At 43.7% G+C, this 13,656-nt stretch overlaps 1 protein-coding gene across 1 annotated transcript; it reads left to right on the forward strand.

Moving 5' to 3' along the window:
* The first annotated feature begins 496 nt into the window (after positions 1–496).
* metrnla (meteorin like, glial cell differentiation regulator a) lies at positions 497–6,985 on the forward strand. The gene is made up of 4 exons (XM_007556282.2): positions 497–816; positions 2,258–2,646; positions 5,956–6,015; positions 6,181–6,985. Exons 1-4 carry the CDS (start codon positions 719–721, stop codon positions 6,492–6,494), a joined length of 861 nt encoding a protein of 286 aa, XP_007556344.1. The 5' UTR covers positions 497–718; the 3' UTR covers positions 6,495–6,985.
* The last annotated feature ends 6,671 nt before the right edge of the window (positions 6,986–13,656 follow it).

Genomic DNA, 13,656 nt, shown 5'->3' on the forward strand with positions numbered 1-13,656 from the left:
TCTGGTGGTCCCTTTGCTTTTTAGAGGGTATAAAGCAGATTCACACCTGAATCCACAGTATTTGTAAGTGAAATAAATGTACACTGTGTTAAGAGATGATTAATACGGATTTAAAAGCTTTATTTACTGGGAACTAGTGGAATTTCTGTGGCTTAATTTGTCATTTTGTGAAGATGTTTTTAGTTTTACATATCATTGTTTTAAAAACTAATGTAAAAAAAAAATTTATATTTTCGTCTGAGTCCTCTAAAAACCCGACTTAACTCCTCTTTCACCAAATACAATCTGCTTGAGTACGAAATATTCTTAAGCAAAGACACCCTTGAATAAAATGTTACTCTACCCACCTGTGGTAATGAATCAGTTTTCAAAAAGAGTCGTTTTGTTCCATGAAGTTAGTATGTCCGAGCCCGAACTGAGCGCCTGAACGCAGCTGATTGAGCGAACGGGGTGTGACGTGGAGAGCAATCAGGGCTGCTGAGCCGGAGACCGAGCCGAAACCAGTCCACAGTGAGCAGAGACCCGAACACAAGGAGCGGTCCGTACACGTAAGAAAAGAGACTTCATGTCTCTGAAACTTCGGGGAACAAAAACGAGAGACCTCTGAGAGCGGACGAAGCGGAGCGGGGCACATGGAAACACTATGCGGCCGGACAGACGGCGGTGGACTTTCCCATAGTTTCAGTCGAGAAAAGAGGCAAAGTGAGGCGAGATAAACATGCTCTCCCTGATGCTGGCCTCATTTCTGCCTCTCCTCCTTCTCTGCCGGATTTCTCTCTGCCAGTACTCAAGCGACCAGTGCAGCTGGAAGGGCAGGTGAGGCTCTCTCACCTTATTCTGAATGAAATCACACCTGAAAATGCTAAATTTCAAGCGGCTGCAGTGAAAGAAAGCGAGTTGCTGGCGGCAGTTTGAAAATGACTGACCGAAACTCAAAAGACGTCGCAGTGAAAAGATTCACTTTGGCCATATCAACCACGAATAATAGTTCGCGGTTAATATGCAACTGGACTCAACAGATTTGTGAGGGAACTCTATTTTGTTTACACTAATAATTTATTTTAGTTTGTATTTACAAATGCAATATGATTTGTGCTCTTATTGTGAAATGTCACTAGCTTTCACTTGTAACAAGTTTGCAGAATGATACTTGGATTTTTAAATATTACATCTTATCCTGATTGTGCATATATATATTTGGATCCAAGACATTTTTTTTTAAATTTGTTTTGCAGTATGGTAAATCTTCAGTCTTTACTTGATGTATCATGGCACTGAAGAAAGTTGACTTTACTGTGCACTGGAAATTTCACCTCCCTTGCAACATCTGCAGATTTTCTTTTTGTTTTTTTTGCACTTTGAATGTTTTTTTTTTATCCACCAAGCAGGAGGGGTAGGCCATGCTTTCAGCCTCCAACCAATAATCTGTTGTTCATTAGTGAGATGCTTGCCTAATCTCCTTTAATTGCAAGCAGAAGTGATGAACTAAGATAGGACTTAATTAGAGGCGTGCTGAGGTGAGCCTGGTTATCGGGCTTCAGCTGCATCTGCTCAGCATGTGCCTTGGGTTGCTTCAGATCTATGGCAAATTTGAATTTCAGCGTCTCCTTTTCAGCATACTGGGCGTTTCTCCCCCCAGAGTTAAACCACAAGCTTGGCATGTGTCTGCCGATGGCTTCCTGCCTCTGGCTTTGCCACGGGAATGACTGACACACTGGAGTTTTCAAACCCCTGACCAGGCATTAAGTTGTGGAGGGAGCGATTTGGTCGTGCTGGCGCCAGAGTCCGAAGTGCTGCCCGGACAAGTCTCTTCCACTCTCTTTGTTGGTGGTTTGAAACCAAGGGGAGGTTTGGTGTGTGACTGGCATTTGCACTTGCATGCAGCAGGCCCAGCTACTGTTGCTGCTGCCGTTGTCTCCCCAGAAGCCCCCGTGTCCCCTCCATTCATCCACTTCTGCTTCCAAGCTCTTCCCAAAGGCATCCTGCCAGTGGTGCGTTTTGCCAGAGCTCAGGGCAGAACAATGTGGTATGGGGAGTGTGTTTGAGCTGAGGTCATGTCGGCTGCTTTGGCTCGTGACTGGTCATGCAGCCAGTCTTGCGCACAGCCTTAATGCTTCAGAAGGAATGTGGTGCAGTGTCCTTACAGTCTGGATGAAGGGAGAGCTTGTTTTCTGAGCTCAACCCAGTCAGAAAATCAGTTTAGATGAAACCATGGTTTTCCCCAATGCTCACTTCTAACCCTTCCTGTCACCTGTAGTGGGCTGACCCATGAAGGCCACACCAGGGACGTGGAGCAGGTGTACTTGCGCTGCTCACAGGGCTCTCTGGAGTGGCTCTACCCGACCGGAGCCATCATCGTCAACCTGCGGCCCAACACCTTGTCGCCCGCCGCCGCCCGCCTCTCCGTCTGCATCAAACCCTCCAAGGACTCCACGGGGACAAACATCTACCTGGACCGCAACGGCAAGCTGCGGCTGCTGCTGCGCGAACAGGACCAGGCGGAGGGCAAGGTGCACTGCTTCAGCATCCGAGAGGGGGCGCTCTTCATCGAGGCCGTCCCGCACACGGACATCAGCCGGAGGATTACGGCCTTCCAGTACGAGCTGGTCAGCGACAGGCTGAGGGCGGAGGCGCAGTCACCTGGTGGTAAGGTGTAGCTTGACGTTGCTTCTGTGCTGCAGCAGTTGTGGTGAACTTTTACTGTACTAAAAGTTTGGAAACTTGGAAATGTCCATTATTAAGTTATACTATAGATTTAAAAAGTTCAAGTTTCCTCTTAAAAGTTTCCATCATATAGTGGTAGGAGTCCCAAAATGGGATGCTGAAGTAACCTGAATTGTCCCTGTGTATAGTATAGTGCACTGCAACGCTGCCCCTCCCACACCTACTGCTACACTTTTTCTTTTTTTTTTTTGCAAGAAAGAGGAACTTTACTTTTTAGAAATATTTCCAGACAGACAGTGTTGAAACTTCTGTTTCTTAATAAGTCAACAGTGTTTTAAAACTACAGTCTGCAAGCTAGCAGGACCTCAGGTTAGCTACTTCAACATGCTACTTAGCATTTAATATTAGCTTGTGTTACTCTATAAAGAGCAAAGCAACAGAAATGTCTTCAGTGCAATGATCAGTTGAAAACTGATGCATCAAAATGTGGTGGTTTTTTTTATTTCAGCAGAGGTTAGAATAATTATTCGGTTTCTAAGTGAAAGTTGTTAGGTTTGTGTAAATGCCAACAAACTTATGGTATTTTTACTGAAAGTCATCACACAATCTCACACTGGCCCACGTCTGCTTGTTTCCTTAGTCTCTGTGGTGCGCACCCTGCACTAAATGCAGCCATCTGCTGGTGAAAAACTTTATTGGGTTTGACACTAATCATTCACTCAACAGTGAACTCGAGCCAAACTCAGTTTCTCTTTTAGTTTTGGGAAGAAAAAAAAAAAGAACAAGATAAAAAGCTGGCTGAGTTTTGATCAAATGTCAGCCCTCTGGTTGTTTCACAACAGCGCCGTTGATCTGACTCTGAAATACTCTGCTGCAAGCTGTAATTCTTGTTTTTTCTTTTGTTTTTTTTTCTGGATGGCCTGTGTGTGTGTGTGTGTGGAAAGGGGCACAGCCAAACACAGGCCTTCCAATGAAAAACAGCCATATATTTTCATGCTGCGTACCTGCCAGATCTGCACAGTTTCAAGCTGCGCACAACTGTTGTTTTTTCCACCTAAAGCAAAACACGAGCAGCGTCGGAGCCACATGTGTTTTTACGGCTCTCCGGCTTCACGTTTCCAAATCCTGCGTCACCGCTTGGCACGGCGTGGGGTTAAGAGGCGGAGGGGACGCTCTGCAGTGGGTTTGACCGCATTAGTGCGCTTGGCTCTCCGCTGCAGCGGGATCTGGGCTATAATGTGGCATGAGATAGCACTGGGGTGATTCACAAAGACAGTGGTCTCGTGTCATGCGAAGCCTGAGTGGGCAGATTGATTGCTCCTTCGCTTCTTCTCATCGTCTTCGCCGTATTTCTTCCTCCTCTCTCCTCTCGTCTTCCTCCCTCCGACACGCTGTGCTGGGATTGGGTTGCTCACCAACATGCTGGAATGCATCTCCAACCAGATGTTGGGAGGAAACTTCGAGGACCATATAGACTCGTTTGGCCTCTACTCTCTTTTCTTTCCGTCCCTCCCTCGCCGTTGACCATTTCCTACCTCTGCTTCCTTCATGTCTATTTATCATTATAATATTTTTCTTTTCATTCCGTTCCCCTCCATGCATCTCCCCTGTCTCCCCCTTGTCTATTTGAAGTGGTTTTTGTCGCTTCTGAGTGGTATTAGCAAGTTTTGCTCCATTACCGTGGAATGCATCTGGTCCCAGATGTTGCAGGGACTCTAATGTGCTTTTGCACCCCTCCCATCCTCCTCCGCTCTCTGCTCCTATGAAGTGGTTCTGATCAGAGCGAACGGGCCAGAAGGAGACGCTGACTCGGCTCTTGGCCCATTCCTGTGGTTGTGTTTCATGTTTCACATGTGAGCTCCGCTCTGCTCGCCTCGGCTCTGCTCTGCAGGAAAGCAAACACACCCCGGTCCTGGGCCCCGGCTCGCGGCCGCGCCTGATGCCGCGGCAGATCCTCGGCACTCACTTCAAAGCGAGCGTGCGCTCCACTCCGAGGCGCTGGGCGAGGTCTGCTCTCTTGAAGTCCACCGTCTGTCCAGCTGTTAGCGAGCCATCAAGACTTGTGGCTGTTTGACCTTTGATCTCCGGTGACGTGGTGGCGCCTCGAGTTTCTGCTCCAGCTGACATTATTGCCGTTCGCTCCTCCAGTCGTTACTTAAAAAAAAAAAAACAAAAGAAGCAAACTGAGAATAGACTCAAACATTGAAAATGGAGACAATGAAAGCACATCAACTTTCTTAGAATACTTTTTTCTGTTTTTTTTTTTTTTTTAACCAATACCTTCTAACTTGATGAATATTTACGTGCCGCCAGTGAAGCCGGGTGATTTCCAGCAGAGAAGATCCACCTGGGTTAACACAGTTAGTCATCCTCCTCAATTTCTGGACTGACAGGCACTGCTGCTGCACCACAGTCCACCGTTCTGACTGCTAACACCAGCTTCCTCCTCACTCAGTTTACCACCCTGCCACTAAAAACCACCTGAGACAACTGAGCTTTACATCCATTTATTGCTTTTTCTCCTGATGTAAAACCTTCTGGAGTTAGCAGAAGACTTTTTTCCCCTGCAGACAGTTTTGTTTCAATCAGATCTTTCCTATGTGTGGACCTTTTTTGTAATGTGAGGCATTTACAAAACAGCTGTTTCTCACTCTTAAAGTTAAGTAGTTATGATACAGAGCACGCCCCGTCTTTCGGCACTGCTCATTCTGTTGGTCTGGTCTGTGTTTGTCACGCAGCGTTGGGGACGGGGGTCACTAACAGAACAGGCCCTGTGAGCATTAAACATACAGACAGGCGTGCATAATTCAGTTTGTTTGATTTTTTGAAGTATGTGTCAGGCAGTAAGGCTGCACAATATCTGGAAAATATGTGATTGTTATACTGTCAAGCGTTGCCATGATGATATCAAATGATTCCACCTTTAGGAAAACAAAAAAAACATTTCAAGCCCCTTCTACTCTGTGAGCTTCAGCATCTCTGCTAAATATCTATATGTGTCAAATGTAAACGTCAAGAATCCCTGTATTACTTCCCTGGAGAATTTGCTTGCAAAACAGTTGAAATATATTGATTGTGATATTGCACATATTAATATTGTGATGATGAATCTGATTCCTTTAGTTGTGCAGTTAGAATTTGCTGATTTATTTACTTTTTTAAAGCGTTCATTAGGATGTGTTTGTCTTGGCCTGCACCCTGAAAGGAAATGCTAAAGGAATCATTTGTCTGTTTCTTTTGGAGCGCTCTGCTGAGCATGAACTTACCTAGCCTGTTTCTTTATCCACTTAGCGCCCTGTCAGCCCTGCTCTGATGCCGAGATGCTCCTAGCAGTCTGCACTAATGACTTTGGTAAGTTCTACGTCCAATTTGTAAGTGTGGCTGCACCAATCTAAGCTTTGAGGACAATTTCTATCAGTTTCTCTAAAGATTAGACCTGCTTTTAATGATTTCGGGCCAGTCACAGATCGGCAAGTAAAGCCAGTTTCGTGACGCATTTCCTCTGCCTTCCTGCAGTGGCACGAGGCACCATTAAGACGGTGGGTCCGGAGGAGGACCACGCATCGGTCTCCGTGGAGATCAGCCACCTTTACAGACAGAAGACCCATGTCTTTGTGTCCGGGGGCGTTAGGGTACGGAGCTGGACAGGCAACATAAAGATGCCCCTGCAGTGTGGGGTGAAGTCTGGAGAGGGCGAGTTCCTTTTCACTGGGACGGTGAGGTTTGGGGAGGCCTGGATGGGTTGTGCTCCTCGCTACAAAGACTTCCTGCGGTTGTATCACGAGGCGCAGCTGCAGGGGACCAACCCGTGCCATGTGGAAACTGACTGATTTAGCTGCCCACATTTGGAAGCATTGCAAGTTTTTTTATTTTTATTTTGGAGAAGAGCTATAATGAAAGTTCAAGCCAAGGAAAGAGAAGAGAGACTGATGGGACTGTCCCAGACTTCTCTTGTCTGTCCTGTGACTCTTGGGAGTACGGAGATGGAAAGTGTTGCAACGCGGCACGTCGCCAAGGCCGGACACGACGGAGAAGTGTTCAGAGCGTCTTCTCGAGTACGAGGAGCCGCAGAGTTTTAAATGTAGCAAAGTGATATTTGTTTTTATGTATAAAATGTGAAATAAGATTGTACATTTTGAAACGGTGTGCTTTGTGTAAAGAAAAAAAAAGTTTGATGTACAGATCTGTATTTGTTTTCTTAAGAAGAACGTGTAAATTCAAAGACTCTTATTTTGTTTAAAAAATATTTGCAATTTAATGCCTGAACTCGTTTTTTCAGGCTTTGCAGTTGTGAAAAAAGATGAACCAAAAAAAAAAAAAAGGAAAAACATGTTTTGTTGACAAGAATAAATTGTTTTTTATTGCCCAATGTGTTTTTTGTTGTCTCAAAAAAACAATACATGCACAAAAGTGGTTTCATGGGCACACATGTTCTGGACAAAACCAGAGCCATATGATGTGCATTAGCCTCACTCCAGCCTGGATGGAACCATTTATCCAAAAGGTAAAGAGAGATTGATATCGGAGAGTCGGGGTGGATTCCTCTGCGTCGGTTCCTGTGGTGACGGGGTGGCCGTGTGTCAAGGTCAATGTGAAAGGCCTCTTTGTTCGAGCAGAGCAGCCCGCTAGGAGTGTGAGGTCTGAAGACCGACCTGAATGCAGCCCTGTGACCGGGCACGCAGCACAAAGTAGGACTCTCAAACCGCATTCCTAATTTTGATTGACATGTAAACCACAACCTGAAGCTTTTCCTACAGCTCCAAATAAAACACATTTGAGGAAGCGATGCTGCTACAGCAGCTCTTTGTAGAGTTAAAAAGACGAGGCCCCAGCTCTTTCTATCTGCCCTTTCACTTAAACGGAAAGGCACCTAGAATTTCGTCCGGTGAGCTGCTGCCCCATGCAAACAATTGCTTCTCCAGACAGAACGGTGCATGGCGCTGCATTGACTGTCTGGATTCCAGCTGACGGCCAGACGTCCTCAAATTGCTCACTGGGAAATGCAAACAGTGAGCAATTCTATGGTTACAGTCCTCTTCTTCGAGAAACCTTTTCGTGGCTTTGGGACTTTGTGCTTTGTGAAACAAGGTGTAGGAGGAAGAAAAGAGTCAGTGGGTGTCTTGACATCCTCTGAATTCTACCTTGGATTTTGGCAACAGATGCAAGAAGCAATTCACCGTCACGTCTTTCTCACTTTTTAAAGTCTACAGCTGCTGTTCACACATTCAGTGCATTGAAGGTTGTACAAAATAGGTTTATTTTAATGGTTTTTTTTCTGATTTTTCAGTTATAGAGTAATAACAGAGGTAATGAAATGCTGATTACATACTCATTAGCTGCATTAGCCATGGTGCTGGTGCCATTGGGGATTTGGAGGTATGTTACAGTACTATCCTAAAAATCAGCAAAATCACTGCTCTTTACCTTAACCAGATATGCTTTGGCCATTCAGACTCTTGGCACTTAAACTTGTTTACCTCATGGAATAGATGTTGTGTCTTTATGCTCAATGCACTGGTCATGAACAGACACTTTGCAGCCACAGGACTCTTCATGTCTGAGATAAGGTAGCAGTCTGGTTTTCTGAACTATAGTTTTAAATCGACAAACTCCAACTCTCAAAATCCAACTTGGAAAAAAAAAAAAAAATCTTATTTGTGGTTTTTAATATGTCAACAATGAACCTACTTTGCTCTGTAGAGTACGTGTGAGACTAATTTTGAAAAGTCAACAATAAATTTGACCTCACTGGTTATTTCCCTTGGTACTCAGGAGACTTTTTTGCAATTATCTGCTTTATGAAATATTGAAGAATATCTGCAGACCTTTTATTGAAAGTCACACATCCCATTGCTCTCTGCTGACCAGAATTTGTGATATGATATAGACAAAACTCAAAATTTATTTATATAGCACTTTTCATAAAGTTGATTTAAAAACAGAAGGACAGACATAAAACCTCCAGAGAGCCAGAGACACACACAGAGAGAGAGAGAGAGAGAGAGAGAGAGGGCCAGCTGACTTAAGGGTCAGGAAAACCCCAGCAGAGAGAAAAGGCCTGGACTGGCTTCTTTGGGAAATGCAGGAATGTTGGGAATGTGTTGACTTCACACACACGGGACGTGCAGCCACCACCCAAATGCTGGTGTCTTGATCAGCCAGAATCAATAGAGTCTCTGTGGTTCCTCTGTGTGAGTGTGTCGGTGTGTATGCCTGCAGCGTGCACGTGGCCCTAACCCCAGCACACATAAACACACCACCCCGGCAGCCAGATCGCCACCACCCACACCGAGAGGCAAATCAGAGTGCAGCTGCATCGCCGACATCTGATGCGCTGCACAGCGCGACATTTTTAAAACGCACTTCCAACATGCTTCTGATTGTTTAAAATGTCACATTTTGGTCTCATTGGGGTAAAAAGGATGTGTTTTATTTGTTTTGTGCACGTATAGAAATATAATAGAGCTCAGATAATTTCTTTATATCTTTTAATATCTTCAAAAGATCAGATGCTAAATCAGATTATTCAATAAAACTTTTGCAAGACTAAGAGTAAGGTCAGGCTGTTTTCTAAATCTTCTTATCCAGCTTTTCCTTTAAAAAAAAAAAATCCACATCATACACAGGAACCACGGAATAATAAACATTTCTCAATTCACCACATGGTTTATCAGATGCATTAGCATAATTAACAGAACAGTAACTTGTGATTCTTAACACAGTATAATCCTGTGAGAAAGACTAGATGCGTTTTTTTTTTTTTTATGTACTCCTCTTACTCCTTTTCAGAAATGTCCAATTTAGGCCCACTAGCAAAAAGATTTTAGCTAACAGACAGAAGAGCTTAGAAATCTAAGAATGTGTATTAATGTTGTGCGTATATGCGCTTCAAGAAGACGTTTTCCCAATCCAGGGATATTTTTCTGATGCCTGGTCTGACGTCTATATTACATCGAATTACTTCTGTTTGTGAATGGTGAATTGGTGCTGCAGTCTGAACCTAAAACACTGCCTCCCTCCTCACTTCTGAATGAATGAATGAATGAATGAATGAGTGTGTGCTGCTGCTGTCCGTTCACATGGCTCAGCAGAGGCGCCTCTGGGGTGTCTCTCGTTCGTTCAGCAAACACACCAGCGTCCTCCGGAGTGGGGGGTCCTGCTGCAAGAAGCTTCATATTCAGCAGCCCAATAACAGAGAGAGAGAGACCTTGGCTCAGAGGACGCCCAGCAAACATGTAGCAAATGGCACTTTTATTTACTTGTCTGCCCCCCTCCCTCCCCCAACAGCCTTCATTTACTGGGAGCTTTTTTTCAGCAGCCCCATGGCAACAGCGAGTCCTGTCAACAGACGTAAAACTTTCTCATGATGTCACCAGAACGACAAAGCTCTGCTAACTGTTATAGTCTTAAAACAACACAAAAAAAAAAGCGCTATGCTCATTGGCTGATTTGACGTTTTTAGTTTATGAACAGCACAATCGATGGGATTTTTTACATCTAGGACTAGACTGCACACATGTTCCGAAACCTTAGCAAAGAACGTACCACCCGAAACTCGGCCTTATCTAGACATAATCTTGGCGCTGAATGAGTGTGTTGTTTTGTGCTCCATGCAATCTGTCATTTATCAACACTTTGCTGCTTGTCTCATTGAGACAATGCAATCTGCACAGGCCCCATTGCTCTCAGGCCTGTCAGTTGCATGGTTCAGAAAGGCAAATCTGCTGTTTGCACAGTCCAATGAGCACCAGTGGCTTTGCCTTGCTGCTTGACTCTTCCTTGGCAACTGGGCCAACCCTCTCTGACCTCTGACCTGGGTTGCAGCCTTTGGATAAGAGGAGAAAAAAAATGGTTCCTGTCTAAATTTAGCCCTTAGAAGTTGGAGTAGACAGGGCCATGCCCTCAAGGCCCCTAAAGGAAACACGCATCTTTGGGCAATGTGAGCCGAGGCAGACCCATCAGCCAATGGCAAAGGCGAGCACGGAGCGTGATGGATCGTTTTATTAGACGTATGATGTTTGATGGATGTCCAGATGAGGGGAATAATAGGTTTTTTAACAGATAGGTAGGAAGTGAATCCTTAGATTTCAATGCAGAAGCGGATGTGAGCTGTTTGCATTTAAACAGAGAATGATGGATGGACTTGTGGCGAAAGGAGTGCGACGCAAAAGAACAAAAACCATGGATTCTGTTTTCATTGTATTAAAAATAAATACACTTGTAAGCTATCTGGATGAAACATAAGATCATTTGTCAGTTAAGAAAATCTCCTAATAGAGTGAGTTGCATAAGTATTTCTAACCCTTAAAGTGTTTCGTAATCATTTTGACACAATGGCCATGTTACAACGGCAATCTCTGATGTATTACACTGGAATTTTGTTATTTGATACTTTATAAAACCACCTTTCACTGGAATTACAGCTGCAAGTGCAGGGTGTGTCTCCACCATCTTTGCTCATCTAGGGAGTGGAATTTCTGCCATAATTATCACAATGAAATTGCACAAGATCAGTTAGAGAATCCTGTGCGAGTATTGTATTTTCTAGCAAGACAGATTTGGACTTTAACTGGTCCATTCTAACACATAAACATGCATCATTTAATATTAATGTAGTTATCCTCCTTTTTTTGTGTGTTTTCTGCCAGGACTGGACCTGTACTTAGTGCCATCTGTTCTGTTTTGCCAGCTTCCCTTTGCTTGCAAAGAAAAAAATGAATCCCCCAAGAGCACGATGGTCCCACTGCCATGTTTCACAGTTTAATCTGAGGTTAATTTTCTGCGAGACATAAAACTTTGCAAGCTCGGTTATGGTTTCATCTTCTAACTTCTAAACTGCAAGCACGGGTTGATCTAGTTTTCTATTTTCTACTTTGACCTTTTCAGATCTTGGCACGTTTCATAACGAAACCTTGGTTAAAATGTCTTCACCCTGAACTGTCTGGTATATTTACCTAGCTGGCTCTTATGATGCTTTTTGCTCACATTGTAAAAAGCGTTCAAAGAAAAGTTGTACTTATATTGAGACCAAATTACACACAAATGTCCTTTTCGAACTGAGTGACCTGTGATGAGAATTAGTACCAATGCAATTTATTTAGTGCTATCAGAGTAAAGGGGTATCAATTCATGGACAAATGTACAGCACTCTTCAGATTTGGAGGCACACTATGAGCCAGGACAATGACTGAAACCGAGTCACCGTCTAACTAAGAGACAACATAAAAAATGATGTTCACACAGACACTGTCAAGCCAATGCAACTGAACCCGAGTCATTTTGAAAAAAACATAAAAGACAAAGCTGACAGAAACACAGCAACCATCACTGGCTGCAGCTAAGGTTGCAAGTCTTTTTGGTGCTAAATACAAATGTATGCCACACTTTTCAGACTATTTCTAAATACCATGGATGATGTTTCTTTTTTTTCCTGCAAGCCACAATTATGCACTGCTTTATTTAAAGTCCAAATAAGACACGACATTTACGGTTGTAACTTAGGATGTAACAAAAACGCTTAAGAAGTAGGAATACTTTTTTTTTTTTTGAAGCGCAACTGTGCAATTTTAGCTCAAAACCAAATTGAGAAGTGTGGAGCGTGTTAAAGTCTTACCTCCGCATTATCTATCACTCAGAACTTTCAGGCACATGAGGTTTTCATTAAAACCATTACTGCTTGTTAAACAGTGTGCCGAGTTCCTGAGCTATGGCAACAGTTATCAAGTGGACAAGTGTTGGCAACAGCTGAATGCTCATCGGGGGGAAAGAATGGCTGAGGCAGGGGAAAGTAGAGTTGCAGGGGGTCACACGCTTGCATGTATGTGCACACGCATGCATGCATAGCAGCTTAAAAAGCACAGGTGACAGCAAGTGACCCTCGATTAGGGGGGTGAGGAACCTGTCGGGTTGCTCGCGAGCCACTCGCGTCGCAGAGGGTCAAAGGTTGACCTGATTACTGAGAACAGCGAACGACCAAAACCTCGAGCGAGTTTTGCTTTGGTCCTAATAAAGCCGGAAGACAAAAAAAACGTAATGAAAAATAGTTCTTGGAGAGATCTCATTGGAATGGTATCCACAGGCTGAACCACAGTCATGGAAGTTTACTCCGTTACAGACTGAAGAGAGACAAGTGCTCCCTGGTGACATATTGTGGAGCTTTAGGTGGATTATCGCCGCTCTGCTGTGGAATGCCCAACTTGCCTGAAATAGGGAATCAGCGAGGGAGCGGCACGAAAGGCACACAGATGCCACCCAAAGTGTGACGACAGTAAAAGTGTGACGATATCAGAGCGTCAGGTCATTTGAAAGGCCGGGGCTCTTCTCAAACTTCAACACCGTCTCTTTATGGGACCAAAATGTTTGTGTTCATCACGGAGACTGAGACATTGACATTGTGTCTGGCACCAGCAGAGAAGCACTGATTAAAATGTGAAATGTTCTGAAATTATAAGAGGGGGACTTTTCTTTTTTTTTTTTTTTTTTCACTTATGGCTTATGGTTTCTTTATATGTGTTTGTTAACTGAGTGTGTGGAAAAATACATTCCATATTTCTGTGCAATCATACCAAAGTGGTTGTATTCCTTTAACTAAATGCTTCAGAGGTGTGGCTAATGAGATTATGCATATTTCCCCCCCCTTATTATTATGTCTGGATGTGTTTAAATTCTTTGTGCTCATTCTGTTGTGGAATCTGTACTTAGATATTTTGTGGGAATAAACAGAATACCTGCTAAAATCAACCTTTTATTCACATTTAGACCTTCAAAGTTCCTGCTGAGACTGCAGTTTAATTGGACTCTGAAAATGAAAAGAAATTCTAAGGACTTAGAAGCTACTTTTGCAACCTGCTGATAATTTCTACCCTTGTATTTCTCCCATTTATAAAAGCTGTTGTAGTTATCAGGGATAACTCTGATCATTTTTTACCTGCCGTTATCTTCTGAACTCAAAAAAATCCTCATGAAATTACATGCACGGCTTAAAATTAGTAA

The sequence above is a fragment of the Poecilia formosa genome, unplaced genomic scaffold (genome assembly GCF_000485575.1).
Source record: "Poecilia formosa unplaced genomic scaffold, Poecilia_formosa-5.1.2 Scaffold78, whole genome shotgun sequence".
NCBI classification, from domain to species: domain Eukaryota; kingdom Metazoa; phylum Chordata; class Actinopteri; order Cyprinodontiformes; family Poeciliidae; genus Poecilia; species Poecilia formosa.